The 20,387-nt window shown below is 39.8% G+C and overlaps 3 protein-coding genes across 5 annotated transcripts in view; 1 reads left to right on the top strand and 2 right to left on the bottom strand.

The window, feature by feature from the left end:
- The window catches only part of LOC122656556, a 21,056-nt gene extending 18,469 nt beyond the window's left edge, over nt 1-2,587 (top strand). For both annotated transcript variants that reach the window (XM_043851132.1, XM_043851133.1), the window contains exons 9-11: nt 1-186; nt 873-1,186; nt 2,112-2,587. The exon at nt 1-186 is cut by the window's left edge and continues 49 nt beyond it. In XM_043851132.1, coding sequence (XP_043707067.1) covers nt 1-186; nt 873-1,186; nt 2,112-2,412 — 801 coding nt within the window. In that variant the 3' untranslated portion in view covers nt 2,413-2,587. The remainder of the gene's footprint in view (nt 187-872; nt 1,187-2,111) is intronic.
- LOC122656559 (sucrose synthase-like) overlaps nt 1-13,194 on the bottom strand; it is a 19,566-nt gene extending 6,372 nt beyond the window's left edge. The window contains exons 1-13 of one of the 2 annotated variants that reach the window (XM_043851138.1): nt 13,050-13,193; nt 12,779-12,905; nt 12,528-12,679; nt 12,068-12,260; nt 11,508-11,843; nt 11,314-11,409; nt 11,020-11,193; nt 10,757-10,873; nt 10,491-10,657; nt 10,170-10,394; nt 9,521-10,084; nt 9,266-9,404; nt 9,089-9,155 (exon numbers count right to left, since the gene is read on the bottom strand). In XM_043851138.1, coding sequence (XP_043707073.1) covers nt 9,123-9,155; nt 9,266-9,404; nt 9,521-10,084; nt 10,170-10,394; nt 10,491-10,657; nt 10,757-10,873; nt 11,020-11,193; nt 11,314-11,409; nt 11,508-11,843; nt 12,068-12,260; nt 12,528-12,679; nt 12,779-12,905; nt 13,050-13,147 — 2,421 coding nt within the window. In that variant the 5' untranslated portion in view covers nt 13,148-13,193 and the 3' untranslated portion in view covers nt 9,089-9,122. Of the gene's footprint in view, nt 1-8,877; nt 9,156-9,265; nt 9,405-9,520; nt 10,085-10,169; nt 10,395-10,490; nt 10,658-10,756; nt 10,874-11,019; nt 11,194-11,313; nt 11,410-11,507; nt 11,844-12,067; nt 12,261-12,527; nt 12,680-12,778; nt 12,906-13,049 lie in introns of those variants that run through there. The other variant, XM_043851137.1, reaches the window with a different exon arrangement.
- Nucleotides 6,599-19,878, bottom strand: LOC122655078 (pectinesterase-like). The gene is made up of 3 exons (XM_043849318.1): nt 19,874-19,878; nt 7,373-8,411; nt 6,599-7,296 (listed from the first exon to the last, which is right to left on the bottom strand). The coding sequence occupies exons 2-3, from the start codon at nt 8,391-8,393 to the stop codon at nt 6,599-6,601; spliced, it is 1,719 nt and encodes a 572-aa protein (XP_043705253.1). The 5' UTR covers nt 8,394-8,411; nt 19,874-19,878.
- Nucleotides 19,879-20,387: the final 509 nt, after the last annotated feature.

Raw genomic sequence — 20,387 nt, 5'->3', positions numbered from 1 at the left:
GTTCCACTACTTCCAACACTTGTGCAGGGGTGGGCAACACATAATTCCAATGGAATTGCTAAATATGTTTGTATCATAGGCCTTTATACTGCTGTTCTGATCCTCATTATGTTGTGGGGCAAAAGAGTCCGGGGATATGAAAATCCACTTGCGCAATATGGGCTGGATTTGACATCAATGCAAAAGGTATGGTCTTGTCACCCAACATAAAGGTTTAATGAAAACTTCACCTGTTTTATGTGCTCTTAATTTATGTTGCCAAGGGCAGTGGGATAGTCTACTTTATTCCTGACTTGTCTTTTTCTGAACATTTGCTTGTTTTTCTTTTGATGAATTTCAATATTAGGATGAACTCAAAATAATGCACTCTACAGGTGAACTTGAAATTTGACATTTGTACCAGATTGGCAAAATCGTGTTGAAAAATGGAAAATAACAAAGAAGGTCAATGGGAATTTGTCAAATTCTCCAATAGGAAATATATATTTTTTTAACCTCTAATAGATGGTCTCACAAGTATCAGCACACGAATAGATGTGCATATACATAACCATAAACCATTCTGTTTGTTGTCTTCATGCATCTATGATTATTTCTTTTTCTAATTTCTCTTTTACCCTACTTAATCTAGAATGGGCATGCTATTGTTTTCTTTTGTTAACTCAAGGTCCCACAGTGATTTTTTATGCTTTTGTAAGTAATTTCCTCAGTGGCATATTTGGAGGAGCTCTGTTATCCCATTCTGTCTATCCACACTGCATTTATGTTACTCCAGTTTTGGTTTAATTTTAAGATTGAGTTAATACTGGGATCTTGTTTATCCAGGAAAAACAAGAAAAAAGGAAAACTAATGGTGGGATTTTTGCTTTCAGATCCAGGATTGTCTGAAGGGTTTGACAGCAGGATTCTTGCTTGTCTTATCAATACATTCTATAAATGCGTTACTTGGTTGGGCCTGTTTCTCTTGGCCTAGCAGCCTGCCTTCATCTTTATCAGATGCTGTAGCATGGCTCAAAGTGTGTGGAGGAGTTTTTGTACTGACCGGGCAAGGAATTATGGCAGCAATTGGTATTGCCATTGCAGAAGAATTGCTTTTCAGGTCATGGTTACCTGAAGAAATTGCCGTGGATCTTGGCTATCACCAAGCAATTATCATTTCAGGACTTGCATTTTCTATACTCGAGAGGTAAATCCCTATATTGCAACTGCATCTGGTTGTCTACTAGTATGTTTGTATGCATCGGTTAGCTAATTTCTGCAAGACGCTGACTTTTTTGACATTTTTTTACCAGTTGAAATATTTGAGGATTTTCATTTCTATACTCCTCATCTTTCTTGGCTTACTTAAAAATACAAAAAAGAAATATATGGAATAAAATTATAGATCCACAGTAGAAGTAAGAACTTCCAGATAATGTAATTATATGAGATACAAGGGGTGCCCCAGCAATATGTTGGTGGGATTGGCAAACACAGTGCTCTGCATGGCAAAGGGTGCCTGTTTAGAGATTCCTCTGTAGGCTGTTTGTTCAACTTACCCATTTCCACTGCCACTACATGACTTGGACACTCAACCTCTTGTCAATTTAATCAAACGGTAGTTTGCTAACAAGCCACTACTTCAGTTTGTTTAGCAACTCATTTCATTAAATATATATGACTTCAATCATCAATTCATGGAATAACAGCCTAACCACTTTGGCTTGGCCCTTGGTGACTCAGAGCCAGCCCTATAATGGATGTCAGAGCTCAGAACTTTGTGCACAAGTCATCCATTGTCAAATGTTCGTTTTTATTAAATATGGAGCATTCACACTACTATACCTCATTTCCAGATAAAATGCTGTTGTGATAGTACATTAGGTATTGAACCAATTGCATAGTTGGCACCTGACAATCAGGAGACTTGCTTCCTTTTTGTTGCTTTTTCTGCTTCTTTAACATTCTTACATTCTGTCTAGGGGAAATAGTTTGATCATCCTTCCTTTAACCGCTCTACACCTGATTGGGTTACCTTTATTTGAATACCCCTGGTTTTCTTTCCATTAGATATAACAGTTAAATACAATTTCTATATACTTCTCATTTTCTGCATATTCATGCTTTTGTAGGTCTACTCGTGCCATACCAGGTTTATGGCTGCTGTCTTTGGCTCTCTCTGGGATTCAGCAAAGGAGCAATGGTAGTCTCTCCATTCCAATTGGAATGCGTGCAGGCATCATAGCTACCAATCTCATCCTACAAAAGGGTGGCTTCTTAGCTTACAAGGGCAGTGGTCCTCTCTGGTTAATTGGGTCTCATCCATTCCAACCATTCAGTGGAGCTGTTGGTCTAGCCATATCCTTATTATTAGCTATAGCTCTGTATCCACAAAAGCCTCTCCAGAGGAAGAAAATTATGAAGGCCATTTGAGAAAGGTTGGATAAGGCTTAGTTGAGTTGTATCTGGAAGTAGGCAGTCAATTTGCAGAATTTGGCAGTGTTGAGGACGGACCATGAGGGACAATGCCAAATTTTGGGATTATAGGGTGGGTTGTACAAATTGTACAGTGTGGTTCGAGTTGTGATGGTCAAGCTGGGGTGCTCTCGGGACCTTGCCACCTTGTGGCTGTGAGTGGTTTCCGTTTCTGCTTAGAAAGACAAGCAGATATGTGGGGGTGGGGATAAAAAACAAGGGAAAATAAAAAAAGGAAACTTAGAGAGAGAGAGAATCAGTGTAGGTAGGATAGGTTTCTGGTTCTGGTATGGTTATCACTCTTTCTTTGTTAAGCCTGTAATTTTTTGGTGTATTCATTGTAAGAGAAAGATAAGCAGATGGGGGGAATCATTATCGTCTCATGTTCCCTGCCTGGTACAATGGTCCAGTTCCTCTCATAGTGGGAGGGAAATGACGACCTAATCCCCTGCTCGAACACACTGCCCGAGGTAGGTTAAAAATTGTGGGGGGAGGAATAAGGAAGGAACAAAGGGGAAAAAAAATTAAAAATTTAAAGGAAACTTAGATAGAGAGAGAGAGAGAGAGAAAATCAGTATAGGTAGGATAGGTTTCTGGGTGTGGTGTGGTTATAACTTTTTCTTTGTCAAGCCTGTAATTTTTTGGTGTATACCTTGTAAGAGAGTACCCAGAAGCAAAAGATAATTGGAATAGAAGAAATTTTTGCCCCATAAATTTTTGTTAATGAAAGAGTAGAAAATATGCTTTCTATTGTTACTTGAAACTTGGCTTCGCTGGTCCATCCCCAACCCCTTTTGCTGCACATCTTGGCTCACTCCGCTTGAAGTAATACACCAAACGGTCCAAACCGTCTTAATTGGTGGGCCCATCAATCACATCATCACCACTTTCTTCCATGGCCCATCGATGGATGAATTCAGGGTCTGAGTTTTCTTCTACTACTGAATTGTGACTGTTTGATACGTCAAAGACTCAAACCGCACCGGACAATTATACACAAGCCCCTCTTTTCTTCCTTGTGGATCTGAATGGTCTTGATCGATCACGCATTGGAGCCCTTAAAGCCGCCCTCGGATCATGTGTATCCAGATCGTCTACGGTCTGCCTGCTCGAAGCTGTCATAGCAGCGCACTAATGAGGCGAGGCATAATGACTGCCTTACCCCTGCCTGAGCACCTTGTCTGAGTGGGGGTAAGGAGGTCATTACGCCTTGCCTCATTTGTGCGCTGCTATGGCCGCTACGGGCAGCAGGCCATAGACGATCACGATCCGAATCATGTGGATGGGTCTCACGATTCTCAACCTTACCCTCCATTGCTTTATCGGACACCCGGGGAGATCCAAACCTCTCAGAACTCCCGGAGACTGCTTTCTTGGTCCGCCACACCATGCTTAGCAGGAGCTCACGCTTCCAAAGCCTTCGACAAGCCGTGGAGCTGTCAAGATCCCAGTGCGCGATAGGTCAAGACCATGCATGTCTATAAATAGTCCTGCAAAATGCGAGCCTCAACACTCGTTCATCAGCTGTGAAAATTACCTGCAGGAGCCGGAACATGGAAAAGGGCTGCAAAGCATTGAGAGGTACCGTGGAGGGTCTCTGTGTAGTTGTTCTTGAGGACCAATTGATTAAAATTTGGACGTACTTTATCTCCCTTCTGAATACGGGTTCTCCTTCGCAAATGTGTTCATCAAATTCACATTTGTATGGATTAAAAGATCTCTACTTGGTGGTGTTTCCTCCGCCCTCTCACAAGGCATTGTGAGATGATGCCTCAATCCCTAGGGCAGATACCTATGCGTGTTCACCCATTGGCCCAGACGCTTGTGTAGAGTCCATGCAATCAAGTAGAGATCTCTTGCCCATAAATTAATTTGTGTGATTTAATAAATGGACGTCTTTAGGTTTTAACCTAAAGTTGTTCTTGACTAGGGGCACGACTGGACATCTGTTCGTATAGTTGTCGCACTATTTGTACCTAGTAGGAATGGAGTTCTATGGCACATGTGTTGGTGTACATACGATGTGTACATTGAACTAGATTATAGGAGAATTTCACTTGTGTGTTATTGTTTGTTGATTTGGGAATTGAATATTCGTCTCTAGTATATGGTTGATCCCTTGAGTTGAGTAGTCTTTCGATGCAATTACGCATTGTGACTTTTGATACACCAACGGTTGTTGTCTCCTTGACTATATATCAGTGTATTGGATTCACAGTGTTCAACCGTATTCAAAAGAGATGTCCAACATGGAATTCAATGCCTTAATTGAGAGAATATCTTGTACCAAAAAAAAATTGGGAGAATATCGAAGAGAGAGAAAGAGAGAGAGAGAGAATATCTATAATTAATTAGACACGTATCCGAATTTGGAGGCGTTTTGATAAATTGTTTGTACAGTTTAAAAAATTAATATTATTTATTGATAATTATTTTCACAAACATTTTTAAAAAAAATTTATTGATCTAATCGGAATTACAAAATCACGCAAGTTGAACTTACAATAGACTAGGGTGACAACCATAAATTCACGCATTCCTTATAATCTGTTATGTGATATTGTACCATGGGAGATTTATACATAATTACCTACTTAATTTGGAAAATTTTTGTTATAAATACTTGGCTATGTACATATTGGTAAATATCACATTGGGAATGTGACATTGACTTAACACGTAGGAAGCTAATTGGAATCCCAATTGAATCCTACCCATTCCCAATTGATTCAACCCATTAATGGAGTATGTTTATTATTGGCCATAATCCTTTGCATGATATCCATTGGATGAGGATCTTGATAAAATATTAGATCCCACATCAAGATTAGAGAGATGACGTCGAAGAATATATTTTCTTTGGGAGAGGATTCTCTGAGCTAGCCGCATAGCGAAGCCCACCAATGAGGTGTAGTAAAATGGTACCGTACATTAGAGAACTGTAAGGACATTTCACATGAGGAAAAGATAGAGAGAAATAAATGCTAGTGTACCCTACGCCAACGACTCAAAGAACCTTTTCCCATTTTCTTTATACCTTTGAATTGTGAAATCAAATTGCAACTTAATCATATCATAATAGGATTTGATTAATAAAAGTGTGATTTAGGGAAAGATAGGTGATTGCGTATGGGAAGCCAAATCACTCGTATTCTAAAAAGAATTTTTAGTAAAAGTATAATGGAAAAGGAACAGTTTTCCTACATGATACCCTCTCTCGCCCATCTGAAGAATATAAGTATCTTCACATTATTCACAGTCAACTCTCTCTCTCTCTCTCTCTTTCGCTCCAAAATGGATCTCTCCCTCTCCTTCTCCTTTGTTTGTGAGTGTGTGGTGAAAACCTTATGTTCTTGGAATTGACTGACATAATGGAAACAAAAAGCTACGGTGATGAGAAGAACCGTTTGTGGACTAGTTAAGATCACGTGGAGGGTTTGTATTGTAAACATCAAGTTAACCTCGATTAATCCCTTTTTGAAGTTATTAAAATTTTTGAGTAAGACAATAGGTTGTCCTTAAGGGAGACTTAGAGAGATTCAGGGGAATGGAATCGTGGATTGTCATTGAAAACTTCTTCTTGTCTCGCTTCGACTTATAAGTCTCGTTACATTACAAACATAACCAGACTTCAGGCAAAACCATTATCGGGATTCGATTATCAACTTTCATCACAATTTTCATTAACAAATTAGGGAAAGAGAATGCCATCTGGTCGTGCAGCGTACGCCGCTCCTATGCCCTAACACAAGGGCATGCGAAATGATCGCCACACCCCCCTGGAACTCCATAAATGATTAAGGGTGCAGCAATCATTTTGCACCGTGTTAAGGTGCAAGGGCGACGTGTCTGATGCAATCGAGTGATGTTCTTTCTCCCAACAAACTATCATAATAATGGAAAAAAAAAACGCTATTTGATCGCATGGTTCCTCCACCAAACTCAAGAGCATGCAAAATTACCACCTATCCCCTCCTGAAATCAAAACTTTCATCCGTATTGATGCCTCTTCGTGCATTCTCATTGACCCTTGTACTGGTGGAGGGACTACACAACCAAGCAGCGATCACTTGCCCTATAAGCTTAAATCAAGGAAAGGCGAAACCTTATTAAGAAGATATGATGATAGTAGTAGTGATAGTAATTAAGTATCATAAAGAAAAGGAAAACCCAGTGATCCTAGCCAATCATCAGTTTCGTGTAAGAAGTTTCCCACCGTAAACTTTCTGGCTATTACTTCGCTGCAATTCCTTTTATACCCTCCCCATGCCACACGGGCACCCGTGTGGGACCCAGGTCCACGGTTCCAACACTCAATGTACTCCACCGTGTCAACTGTACTGTACCGGTTCCACTTGTGCCATCCCCTTGGATCTATGAAGCTCCCCACGTAACTCTTCATCACCATAACCCTAGAATGGTTCCTCCACGGCCGCCCTAAGTAAGTAGAAATCCGGCTTGACCCGAGGGACTCCCGGAGATCCGGCGCAGCCAAGATGGTACAATTCTGTAGGGAGAAACCGGTGTTCTGATGCGGATCATCTCTCCCTTGGGCGGTGATCATATTCATCTGCCCAGGGTTTGGTCTTCGGACGAGAATCAAACAATTCTGGAAAACCGCCGCTGCATTCCCAAATATAAAATCGATGGTTCCCTGAATCGTGCATTCACGGTACAATTGCCGGAAAGAATGTGCGTATAGGGTATCCTGATAGGAAGAGAAGTTGCAGCGGTAGAAAGCCGAATCGGAAGTTACTCGCACGGCTACTGCCTGGTGTTTGTCCAGACTTGATGTGTTGATCACCGTCAGGTCTCTTGCTAAGAACTTGTTTCCAACCACAGCTGCAATGAATGCCATATATCCATGATTTCATCAGTTTTTGAAAAACAAATTCACACAGATAAAGAGATTTCTTACTTAGGGTTGCGGAAGTAAAGGTGGAGAATCCATTGACGAAATTCCTGCTTCCAGCGATGATGGTGGAATTCATTCCATCTCCAATCAACATTATATTCGTCATCTCTCTAGATATCTCCACGTTCTCCCTGTACATCCCAACCTTGATCTTGATCACGAACCTTTTGAAGCTCATCTTTGGTGCCATTCTCACTGCATCCCCAATTGTCCGGCAATCCCCGCTGCCATCACCGGCAACGATGACGTTCGGCCTTATTTCCGGCGCTGCTTCCATCAGCTTCCGTTCTCCGTAGGACATCCAGTCAGGGAATGAGAATGACAGGGGCATTTTGGTAATTGAATACTTCCGACTGTGGCTGTGACTGGTGCTGGTCTCCAGGTGTTTGACCATGGCCAAGCAATTGCTGATCATGTGAGATATGGGCGTCAATATGCTCTGGAGTTTTTCCTTCAGACTCTTTTGGCTTTGGCTTTGACTTTGATTTTCTCGGTCAGCTTCTTCGATGTCGGATAATCCATCTATGCATGTGTTCTCGTTGGTCATGGCTGCGCTGAGTAGGGTCTTGAGGTTGCTGGCAAGGGCGTAGCCCAAGCTCAGGTTGGACGACTGGGATCCATGAAGGGTTTGTCGGAGCTCGTAAAGGGTCTGTTGCAGCATCTCAATACAGTCACGGAGAGCATTCTTTTCGTGCGAATTCAGATCTTGGCGAGTGATAATAATATCCAAGATATCTGATCGGCATTTCTTGATCGATTTCAGGGCGTAATTGATTGCAATCTCTAGGATGTTTCGTGGGTGGGTGGCTATCTTGGTGGCAGGAAGGGAAGACAGAGTGTCCCGACAGAGAGAAGGGTACAGGGTCTTGGCACAGGTTTTCTCGAGAAGAATTGTGTGGTGTTCTTGCTCGTGTTGGTGGTGGTGAATTGATCCTCCAAGAATCACAGCCACTAAGACAGCACAGAGGGCGAGAAAGACGACGAGTAGAATCGTCTTCTTGAAGGTTTCAGCAACTTTCTTCATGGTTTTGGACTCAAGTTTCTCTCTTCGGAATCCAGACAACGATACAAGAAAAGAGGTGCAAGGACTAGGGGGTGGAGGGGGTTGGGGGGCTCGTGTGGGAAAGGCAGTAAGGCATCGATTTTTTATAAGATTTAGAGAAAAAACATGAAACAGAATAGAACAGGTTTGAAAGTTGTAGCCAATACTTAAGAAATTCTGCAAAGAGAATCTGACCGCTATGGAATCGTTGGTAGATTAGATGCAGTTGTTGAGTGTCTCATCCACTTCCTCCTTGTCCTTTTTAAGTAAATCTCTTTATAGGAAACAAAAAAAGTTGCAAAGTCCTCTCACGGCTAAGGAAGATCAACCAGCAAATGAATTTCAAAGATAGCCATGGTAGAGGCTCTCAGAAATTTCATTTCCTTTCGCTCTCTAAAACCACAAAAATTTGCCTGTTCTGTGTGTGAGGGGAGGGGGTGTTTAAATCCAAAACAACACATACTCGAAATCGGAGATTTTAGTAAGAGAAAGGGAAAAACATACAAGCCACCATTACATCTTGTAGGTAAAATGGGATGAGCAACTACAATCATACTTTGACATAATGGTACAAATACCATTTGCCAGTAAAAAATGGAAAAGGGGAATGGGGTTGGGGAAGGGAACAAATCCTTTGTGGTTCTAATCTCAGACAATGACCCTTTTATTTCATTGACAGCTTGCTCTTAACAAACTGCTCCCACCAATGATCTACTCATCAATGGCCAAAGGAACAGACTGTGCCTGAAATCCACAGATAAATAATTTATAGGAATGAGGATGCGAGTTGAGAATAGAACAGATAAAAAGTTAAAGAATACTGAATAGCACTTGGGATGGGCAGAGAAGCTTACCAACTTACGATACTTGAGGACATAAAACATCTCAAGATAGCGGCGGGCCTCACGGCGTTCAAGTTTGGAGACATGCTTCCAGAAGCCATAGACCCCAGCCAATGTCATCAATCTCTCAGAGTATATCTGCCAAGTATACCTGTGAAACAGAAAAGAAACAGGCAAATGTGGTTATTTTCTTCTAACCCAACAGTCGGTAACTTAATTTATAAATGAAAGAATCTAATTTCACAGATTAAGTCGGCTTCTGCTCACTTCTCTTTGATTCGCTGCAGGCCTGCCTGCGAGATCTTGTCCCAGTGCATTGGGTCTTCCTTGCACTTCTCAAAGAAGTTCACTAGAAGTTCAGCAGCCTGATCCCCGTGGTAGGGATCAATATGGAAACCGGATTTCCCATGCACTATGATCTCAGCTGGACCCCCGTGAAGAGTTGCAAATGTTGGTAGGCCACAGGTCATGGCCTCAACAACTGTTAAGCCAAAAGCCTCATAGAATGCAGGCTGTACAAAAGCTCCTTTTGTGTCTGCTATATAACGGTAGAGTTCACCATTTCTCACTGTGTTCATCTGGGCAGAAATCCATCTGAACTGGCCATTCAAGTTGTATGTTTCGATGAGACCATACATCTTCTTCAATTCTTCTTTCTCCTCTAAGTCCTTTGATTCCTTCCTCCGGTCACCAGCCACCACAACAAGGTTGACCAACTCTCTCAGCTGGGAATTCTTACCATAACACTCAACCAATCCAGTAATGTTCTTCACACGGTCCAATCTTGCCATCGAAAAAATGATTGGCTTGCTCCGGTCATTTAGCACACCTCTGCAGAATCCCAATAAAATGACATTTATTATAAGACACAGAACAAAAGACAAACAGAGATCAGGCAAAATTAAGCAAAACTCACATGTGTTCCTCATTCTGAACAGGGCTATAAAGAAGCTCCTCAATCTCAGTGTGGAAGGCTGTGAGTCGCTTTTCCTTTTCTGAATAGGGGAAGTAGGTATTCATATCTGCTCCTGGAGAGACAATGTTAAACTTGGGGTCGAAGACATCAATACCATGGACAACTCGATAGAGTCCAGGGAGGGTAAATGCGGTGTGACTCTCATATTGTCCAACAGTGTCCTTGCTGAAACATTGAAAGCATAAGAATTATGGCCTCCAAAAAAGGGCACTAAATTAATCATACAAGAAAAATAAAAGATGATTGAACAGGCAATGGTACCTTCCAGCAATCTCTTGGAATGTACTGGTTATAATAAAATCTGTATGATTCATAGCAATTAGATCAGCTGTGAATTGGCATGAGAAGTGATATTTGTCTTCAAACTTTTTCCAATATATATCAGAATCAGGATATTTAGTTTTTTCGAGTGCATGAGCAATGGTGCACTGCAGAAGAAAAAGAAAATGAGAACAATGTCTTAGTTTCTGAAGGAGTAATGTGAGCAACCATATCCAATAAGCAAACAGACTTATTCAACACCTAACCTGTGTGACCCCTAACTTGTATGCCAACAAGGAGGCAACAAGATTTCCATCACTGTAGTTTCCAATGATCAGATCTGGCTTGCCCGGCATCTCTTTACCTATTTCTTTTGCAACATCCTAATAACAACGCAAGGAGTAACAGACATTTTTAGCAAGCCGTAGCTATCAAGACAGGAGAGAATATATGTAAATGCTTTCAGGAAGTGAAACATATAACTATGAATCCATGCACCAGAAAGAGTATTAGTTGAATCACATTTTACCTCTGTGAATGTCTCCAAGTATGGCCATACTTCAAATCTTGAGATCCATTTACGAAGAATCCCTTTCTCAGTTCTGAATGGAACTCGGAGAATGCTAGTATGCTCTGTTCCAGAAACTTCTTCAAGACGCTGATTACAAGTAGTCCCTACTGCATCAGGTAGCAGTCGGGTCACCTGGGTGTGACAGCAAGATAAAACATCAAACAGAAGCCCTCGTTCTCCCAAAAAAAAAAAAGGTACGAAACAAAGAAAGACGGATAGAATAAGCAGGAATAAGACAATCACCAAACTTACAATGAGAATTCGAGGGGTGATGTCAAGTCCTTGCTGCTTGATACGTTGAAGCATCTCAGCCTCCAAGGCACGAACTTGATCCAAAATATAAACAATCTGAAATAATAAAACTCAATTATGCATTATAAATAACTCAAAATCGGATGTAGTACTCAAGATGTAAGGAAGTAGAACTGTTCTTAATGGAAACATACCTGTCCCCCAGTGTCAGGATAGCCTAAAACATTGGATTGAGCAAAGTATCCATGAGGAGAAAGAATCACAACATTGAAAACCATGGGGATTCTCCCAAGAAATTTCTCTAGAGTAAATGGGTCAGGTGCCTCAAGAAGGTCCAATAGTAGACGAATCATCTCTAGGACACGTTCAGCAGTATCACCCCACCCTTTCTCCAACCCAATATTTTGGAACATTTGATCAAACTCTGAATATGGTGTCTCTGGAGGGAGACTGGATAGGTATTCCTTTGCCTTCCTTAAAACAGATTGGAAGGCAGTAACGTTTTGCACCTTATCATTCAGCATCATAGTCTGCCCAAGCACATCAAACAGCACTAACATGAGACTCATGGAAACATCCTACATTAAACTCATTAAGAAAATCTTAAAGAAGGGTTCTATAAAGTCTCTAGTTTGCATTGTGTATCTGGGGACAAAAGTGACATGCTTCAATCAAAGATTGCATAGGGGGTATGATTAAGCAAGAAAACTTGAACAAAAATAGTTAAGCATTCAAATTTATAGCCTGAGTTTACCTTTCCCTTGAAGTGGTGTTCCCTGAGGAAATCCAGCAGTGGATGCATGCTATCTTTGCCATGGAACATTTTTGCAGAGAGGTGTCGGTTGAGGAACTCCACACCATTGCCAATGGACTTTGAAAGAGTTGGTCGAGGAAAAGAATCAGTGAATGGCTCAAAATCCAACTCAAGCATGTAATGATCTTTGTCGCTGCATCAGAGTTAGCAAGATATGATGAATGAAGTTCTGATGACAAACAATAATTAGAGAACATACAAAAACAAGTAAGTTAAAGGGCTGCGGGAGCCTGGGGAGGGTCATAATGTATGCAGCCTTACCCCTGCTTTCGCAGAGAGGCTGTTTCCAGACTCAGAACCCGTAACCACTTGGTCACAATAGAGCAACCTTACCGTTGCACCAAGGCCCGCCCTCCTCACACAAAAACAAGTAAGTTAATACATGCATTTAAAAAATTACCTTCCATTTACAAGTTCTTCTTTGAATTGCAAATATTCAGGGACAGTCAACTCCTCTGTAACAAGCGCGTTGGTATTGATACGTAAATATTCCCAAACTCCAGGCCTTGGGCGAACAGCCAGGGCAACCCATGGAGGGGAGACTATTGCTTCCTAAATTACAATTGAATGAAAGAAAATGTGAATATGTGACTATATTCAAAAAAGATGATTCAGTAGGCCTTAATAAGTAGCCGTTGTAATCAAACTCACCTGAGTGGATCTTAAAATATCACCAAATGCCCCATCCGTTAGCTTTTGCTTGTTCCCTACAGATATCTCTTCCAATTCAGCAAGGAGATGATGAGGTTGCAAAATTCCCTTCCCTTGGCTTTCCAGCCTATAATACCAAAAATGTCATCAGAAACAAGAAGACATTTAGATTTTCTTATGCAAATCTGAATAATAGGTTCTAAGCTCAAGTGGGTAAGGAAGGAGCAAAGAAAATATATAAGCTAAGGAACCCATGAGGAAGTAACAAAACCTTGATAGAAGAGCCAACAGTTCGTTCGGATGAGCAGAGAGAGTTTCACTCAGGCGATCTCGTAGGCTATGAGACCGAGTTAAGGCACGTTCCGCCATGATCTTTTTGCTATAATTTCTACTAACAATTCAAGAAACCTTGGACTGCAACACAGATATAACAGTGAATAAGAAATCAGGAAATCCTTGATCCAAAAACACAAACTTTATAGGGCAAGTGAGTCAAACCGAAAACAGAAAGCAACATCTAGAAGGGCAAAACAGAATTCTAAACCTCTACAGTCTACCCCCATATTTGACCCAAGAAAGTTGAAGAAACATATACCAAAATGTTAAACAATAAATTCTTCAGAACAGATTGTTAGAGACTTTAAACAGAACCGAAAGAGACCAGGAAGTCAACTTACAAACAAATGTGTTAAACAACCGACCGACCTTATCTTTTTAATGAGAATATTCAAAGGCATATTAATTTGGATTGAATCTCATAGAAGCTCTGTCGAAGCTATCAGGTCTCCTAAAAATGTGAAAAATTCAGACTTTTAGAAATTTCAACTTTTCTCTGTTAACTTTTCAACCAAGAAACCTTAATGACGTGTAGAACAACAACTACGATCTTATTCCACCGCCTCCTTTATATGAAAAAAGGAAAAATAATCTATCTCGCAAAATAAAAAACCAGAAAGTAAACTGAACATTCGGATTTTAATGTTAGCAACAGGAAGAAAAGAAAAGGAAAAAAAAACACTCACCGCCCAGAAAATTTCGAGTATTGAAACCTTTAAGAAGCTAAGAAGTTGCTTTTTTTTTCACCTTGAACAGAATAACAAAACAGTAAGGAAGACGAGAGAAAGGAGAAGTAGAGACGAAATGAATGAAAAAGAGAAGAAGATAGGAGATAGGAGGAAGGAAGAGCAACAATGGATACCACTTTATATAGCAAAAGGGGAAATGTTGGGTTTTAGAGAATTGGTTGTTTCGGGTGGAGAAGTAGCGGAGGCTCTGTTACTCACACCCACCTGGTTTCCTCTTGTTTGAGTGTTGCTTTCACAAAACTGCTTTCCACTGCCGCCGGGTTCACCATTCCGGAACCGCTGCGCCATTAATTTATTCTTTTCCAGTTTCATCGTATACGATTTTTTTAAAAACCTTTTTTTTTAGATTTTTCCTTTCCAATTGGGAAAGTGGCAAATAAATTAGCAAAGAAACGTTCTTCCTCTGTGCTCCAGTCGCCAAGGGGTTCCAAAAAGAAGATACGTTGCTGGGTGGGGGTCCCACTTATTTTTTCTTCTGAGAAGGTGTGGGTCCCACTTTATCTCTACCTAATACTATACTGTTCGCGGAATTTAGACAACGTAAGGGAATGTAGGGGTTTAACTGTTTAAGTTCAGCAGCTCACGTAAGTTTGGCAGTGGGGGAGGTGGGGAATTGGGGCGGTGGCACGGTCCCATGGAAACCCAATCACATGTTTATTTTGTTTTCATAAATATTTTTTTTTTTTTTTTGCAAATAACAAAAATAAGACAAGTGGTGGCTTCTCACATGTATACGCATGTGGATTTTGGATTTTGGTGACGATTGTATGTCATCACGTATCTTGGATCTTGATGGTCTGATAGGCTGCCTTGGTTGGCCAGGCCAGGCCAGGCCGAGATCATTATCCTCTCTAATTCCTTGTTTGGAACAGTTGTTCAAATCCTCTCATAAGGGGTCAGAAATGATGATCTAATCCCCTGTCCGAACACATTGTCGGATTGAGGTTAAGTCGTTATTTTCGCTTTCTTATGAAAAAAACTGGACAACTATACCAAATAGGAAACCGAAATGGAGAAAAATTCGGCCAGACCGTGGCGGGCAATAAAATTCAAAGCTGCGAGCGATTTCCCCCGGTTTATGTTTGGGAAAGCTTTTATCAAAAGGGGAAAAAACAATTTTTAATTCTGAGTTGACGACGTTTTATTTGGTAGAAGAGTTGACGACTTGATGTTAACTTCCCCAGAAAATGCAAGTTTACGCGTTACGACTCGCTATATGTATTATATGGTCGGTTGCACCTGTCATTCTGTGAGTGGCCGTTTGAAGTTTTTAAAATCCACCATACACATATTCTACATTACATTTATTTCTATACAATTACAATTACGTTTGACTAAGGAATTCTTTAATACTTAAGGAGTTAAGGTTATGTTTGGATGTCAAGAAAAGAGTGAAAAAAAAAGGGAAATTTACACATACCCCCTGAGGTTTAACGAAAGGATATTTTCAACTACCAGGTTTGAAAAATTTTGCATACCCCCCTGACGTTTGCAAATGGTAACAGATAGGTCCATTCCGTCAGTTCATGACTAACACTGTTAAAAAATAGACTTGAACTGACGAATTTGCCCTTACACAAATTTTAAAAAAAAAAAAACACACCTGCAACCCTTCCTCCCCAAACGATTTTGGGGAAGATGAGTTGTAGGTTTCAAAACCCTTTCAACCCTCACTGAAATTAGGGAAAATTTTCAAATCCACTCCACCTGTAACTCATCTTCCTAAGAGGAATCTCATCAGGAATGAAGTGAAGACATGAAAAAAGAGAGACTTTAACAACTTCAAGATTGCCATGCTTGACACAAAAATCAAAACAGATAGAAGTAGGCCAATGTCAGATTAAGAAATAGAAGAACCTTTCTTCTTCTTCCTCGATGAAAGACCAGGCGGTAGCTCCAAACCTCGAAGAGAAGAACTCCATGCTATGAGGTTCACTCGAGCAGAAATTCTGGACTCAAGTACTAAAACTCACCCATCTCTATTGGAACCAGCCAACAAATTCGAGGTTCAGCAACCTAAAAAATCAAGGGGTTAATTTGACAGGAAGTAGCACCTGGCGGAAGATAAAGAAGAAACGATCGCCATTAGCTATAAGGTTTTCTAAGCAGAGGATTTGGGAAGGTCAATCGAAGCGATCGCAGAGATTTCAAAATTTGGAAAATCCAAAGCAAAGATTGCATTTTTCGTCCCTTTTCCTTTCAATTTTTGGGAGAAAGAGAACAGAAGAGAGCCCAAAAAACCAAGGAAGACTTATCCCTTTTATGAAATTCGAGATTCCTACAAATATTGGAAAACCACTTAGCTAGTAAAAATTTACAGTGTCAGATCTCCAGTGATGCTACCCTTTTCGCCGGTTAAAAGATCTTGGCTTTACAGTTCTTGGCTCAGATCTCTGCTTCCGAATGGAATGGGACTTATGGACTGTTTCGAAGGATACAAACAAACCGTTAAGGACCCACTTTTTGTGAAGGGAAAATATCTTCTCCCACGGAATCTGACCCTCTGGAATGGAGAATGCCATTTTTTATTTTTGGTGAAGATGGAGAAAGATATTTCAGACAATGATCTTGAATCCAGGATAGAACGACTGCTTAAACAGTAGGTGGTGATGGTGGAGCAGCAATTCGATTAGGTTTTAGAAGAAGAAGGAGAAGAGGTAATGAAGGGGTGAAGAGATTCAATTCATTTATTTAGTTTTGGAAACTCCCAATTTTAATGGTTTTTTCCTTGAATCAGTGCATCAACACAGCAAAACTTGCAAATCATCTTCCCCAAAATCGATTGGTCGATTTTGGGGAAGATGAGTTGGAGGTGTTTTTTTTGTTTTTTTTTTAAATTTTTGTGTAAGGGCAATTCCGTCAGTTCAAGTCTATTTTTTAACAGTGTCAGTCATGAACTGACGGAATGAACCTATCTGTTATCATTTGTAAACCTCAGGGGGGTACGTAGAATTTTCCAAACCTGGGGGTTGAAAATATCCTTTCATTAAACCTCAGGGGGATATGTGTAAATTTTCCAAAAAAAAACATAATAAGACACAAATCACAATGATGCGATGATAAAATCAGACGTTGAAGAAGGCGCGTTGCAGGGAAGAAGATAGGGGGTGAGTGAAGGAGGGAGACGTGGAATCCAATAATCCAGGGATCGATCCATGGTTTACTCCTTATTCAAGTACAAGAAAAGGAGGCGTCGTTAAATCTTACAGCCAATCTTGTAATGTTAAAGGTAAAGCTTGAAAATGACAATGGAGGGGGATGTACAGAATTAATATAGTTAATCAAGTTGGCATTATCCTTGGCAGGTAAGATAGATTCGCTTCTTTCCATCTCTTGGCTTCGTGACCTTTGTAATCAGTAAGCTTTAAATTTCACTTGTCTTTCTCTTCAGTAAGACTCCTTTTCACACACAAAAAATGGCTTACAAATAACACTATCACTTCAAACGTACAAGCCTCAATTTCAAGTCTATATCACATATGTACTTTCACCCCATGAAGATGAAGATGATAGTAAGCCAGTTGAGGAAGCTAAATACCTTTTGTTTTTAAGCTATATATCTTTTTTCGCTTTTTAGATTTAGATAGATGATTATTCTATGGGGTGAGGGAAGGAAAATGAGAATTAAGAGGTTTGAACCCAAGACCTCCTAGTAGTAGTAGGGTGGGTTTTTACGCCTTTTTACACTCCACCCATCAAAGTTTATGCACCCTAAATTGTGGTCTATCGTATGACACAAATTAAAAAGTTCATGAAATGAATAAATAAAGGATTTGGTTCCTTTCAAATGAAGGCATCAACCTAGGAGCAACCAATGGCTGGACTGCTTAGGCACGCAAATTGGGTGTATGCCAAGATGTGTGTCAGGCAGCCCAACCATTCGATGCCTGATTGGGCAAAGCCCTCATTGGAGAGGATGCGGATCAATAAATAAAATAGTACATCAATAAATCCCACTTACATAACCTCTCCCATAGATATATATATATAAACTTGTACAATTGAACTTGGACCTCAAAAACAGAAGGAGAAACTTATTCTACCAGCTCATCATCTATGCCCCAAGTAGACCGATGTCGTAATCCACATCAATAATTTTTTTCAAATACTACTTACGTATAATTGAGCTTGGACCACAAAAACTAAAAAGTGTGAAGTTATTGTATCGGCTTTGGGAAAGTGGGCAGCCCATTATCTTATTGCCAAATAGACCACCTGTCTGTTTTTTTTTGGTAAAAAAATAGGCCACCTGTCACAGGGCAGATACTTGGGCTATTTTAATACGACCCGTTCTAACGAATCTTGAACAAATAAAAAGAGAAAAATCTCTCTAGAAGTGTGACCTAGCTAACGCTCCCATAAGTCTATTTCTCTTCTTCCTATAAAAGACAGTTATGCCCTATTGTTTTGAGAAGGAGAGAGATAGACATATGGGAGTCTACGAAATAACTGCAACACCCTCAATAAAAGGCTGAAATTCTATCTCTGTTGATGTTTCTGCACGCGATTTCATTGATCTTTACGTTGGTGTAGATGCCGCGCTCCTAAACAGAGAACTCTTCCCCTAAAAATTAATACTTACACTTTAGTCTACTCCCCATGAAAATTAACTAATAAAAGGGTAAATTATACGTTACCCCCTGATTTTTAAATGAAACTCAAATGACCCTTTGGTTTTCAAACGAAACTCAAATCACCCCTTAGTTTTTAAAATTACTCAAATCGCCCCCTGTATTAGACCCCAATTTGACAAATTAGTCCCTTCCATTAGTTTTATGCTTTTAAATGATGATGTCAACTAGTTAAATAAATTTAAATTCCTAAACTACCCTAGACATCCAAACATAGATTTTGTAGTATTGTAAACTTAATTCTAATGTTTTAGTACAAGGGTAAAAATAGTCCTTTCACAATAATAGCTACCAGCAAACTAACACCGTTACTGTAGAGGGGGACGAATGAGTATTTTCAAAAACCAGGGGGTGATTTGGGTTTCGTTTGAAACCAAGGGTGACATTTAATTTACCCCTAATAAAATTTAGAGAAATGATAGTCTTAATTAATTAAGGATAAAAATTCTATGTGGGGGATTGTATCGCCCAAGCCCAAACACAGTGGGCGAAATGACATTCTTGCCCCCTATGAAAGGTGGACATGCCCCCATGATGCTTTTACGAGTGCTCTCATTGGCCCCTGTACCTGTGTAAGGGCCATTGTAACGACTTGAACCCTGGATAAGGTAAAAGGTAATGCCCTTACGGGCGTTGATCAAACGATCCATAGTATTACTAAAAATCACCACAACTTCCATACAAATATATCATACACAATGGAAGACTTAAACTAGAGTTGGATATAGATAATAGTTCTAAACTGATAGTTTAAAACATATAACACTGGTGATAGTTATTTGCATCATGAACACAGTATTCAAAAGCTATTGCAACACAAAACATCTCTAATACCCAAAATCATCAAAACATCTTCAATGTCTCTTTCATGTTCGAACATTTCATGTACTCGCAACCTGTCGTAGTAGGATTCGTGTAAGTACACTCTCCTACCTCATCATCTGTAAAATCAACGTATATAAATGGGTAAACTACAAGCCCAGTGAGGTGAATATGCTATATAATAAAAACAGGTGTACAAGAGTATAAGTGCATTTCAACATTTATAAACATAACTTTCAAATATTAGGTCAAGTCTAGTCATCTTGATGTCCTGCCACTGTCTATCTCATCCAGTACCTAACCCCTTATTAGACAGTGATATTAGTCACATGAGTTCTTCTTTCTTTATTACTTTCATTTTTTATCCTTTCCTTTCATATAAGCATTTCACACAACCTTTCATATTCTTTCATACATTTCCCATTTCACTTTTCATACCTAGTATTTCATTCATTCATTCACATAACATAGTATTGTAAAACAGTATCACATTTCATTGCATTCAAAGATCATATAACATTTCACCATCATACAATCTTAATACGTGTCTCACTCACACAAGAAATAAGTTTTTATAACATTAAATATAAGCTCCCTTCATATAATCTGTATACTCAACATTAACCTATAAATAAAGAAAATAAGTAAGCATGTTCCATTCATTTGCATATCATCAACCATCATATAGTAATAAGTAGAAATCACAAATAAAAATCAGAACTCACCTGGATTCTGCTCTAATCCCTTATCTTCTTCTTTTCCTTGGGACTTGGAACTCTCAGCAACCCAAATAGACCCAACCGAATGAATCTTTGTCTAGCTTAGAATAAACACTAATCTAACTACTAATTCTAACACAATATATTCAACCTTTAGTCTAATTAGGAAACATCTAATTAACCTACTAACTCACTTATCTTAAGTCTAATCAAATTATTAATCTAACTAACCTTACTTACCTTGGTCAAAATCACTTTAAAGCCACCTTTTCCTTACTATGACATGTGGTTGGCCTTTGTCTTGCCACCATCACATTGCCAAACCATGTGATTGGCCATGGCTTGCCACCAC

Source organism: Telopea speciosissima, chromosome 3 (genome assembly GCF_018873765.1).
Source record: "Telopea speciosissima isolate NSW1024214 ecotype Mountain lineage chromosome 3, Tspe_v1, whole genome shotgun sequence".
Classification (NCBI taxonomy): domain Eukaryota; kingdom Viridiplantae; phylum Streptophyta; class Magnoliopsida; order Proteales; family Proteaceae; genus Telopea; species Telopea speciosissima.
Note: the sequence above shows the minus strand (reverse complement) of the source record. Positions and strands in the feature narration are given on the sequence as shown.

Coding starts and splice junctions, on each gene's coding strand:
- LOC122655078 (XM_043849318.1), bottom strand. CDS start 8,393: ATGAAGAAAGTTGCTGAAACCTTCAAGAAGACGATTCTACTCGTCGTC. Junction 7,297..7,372: donor CTTTACTTCCGCAACCCTAA/GTAAGAAATCTC, acceptor CATTCATTGCAG/CTGTGGTTGGAAACAAGTTC.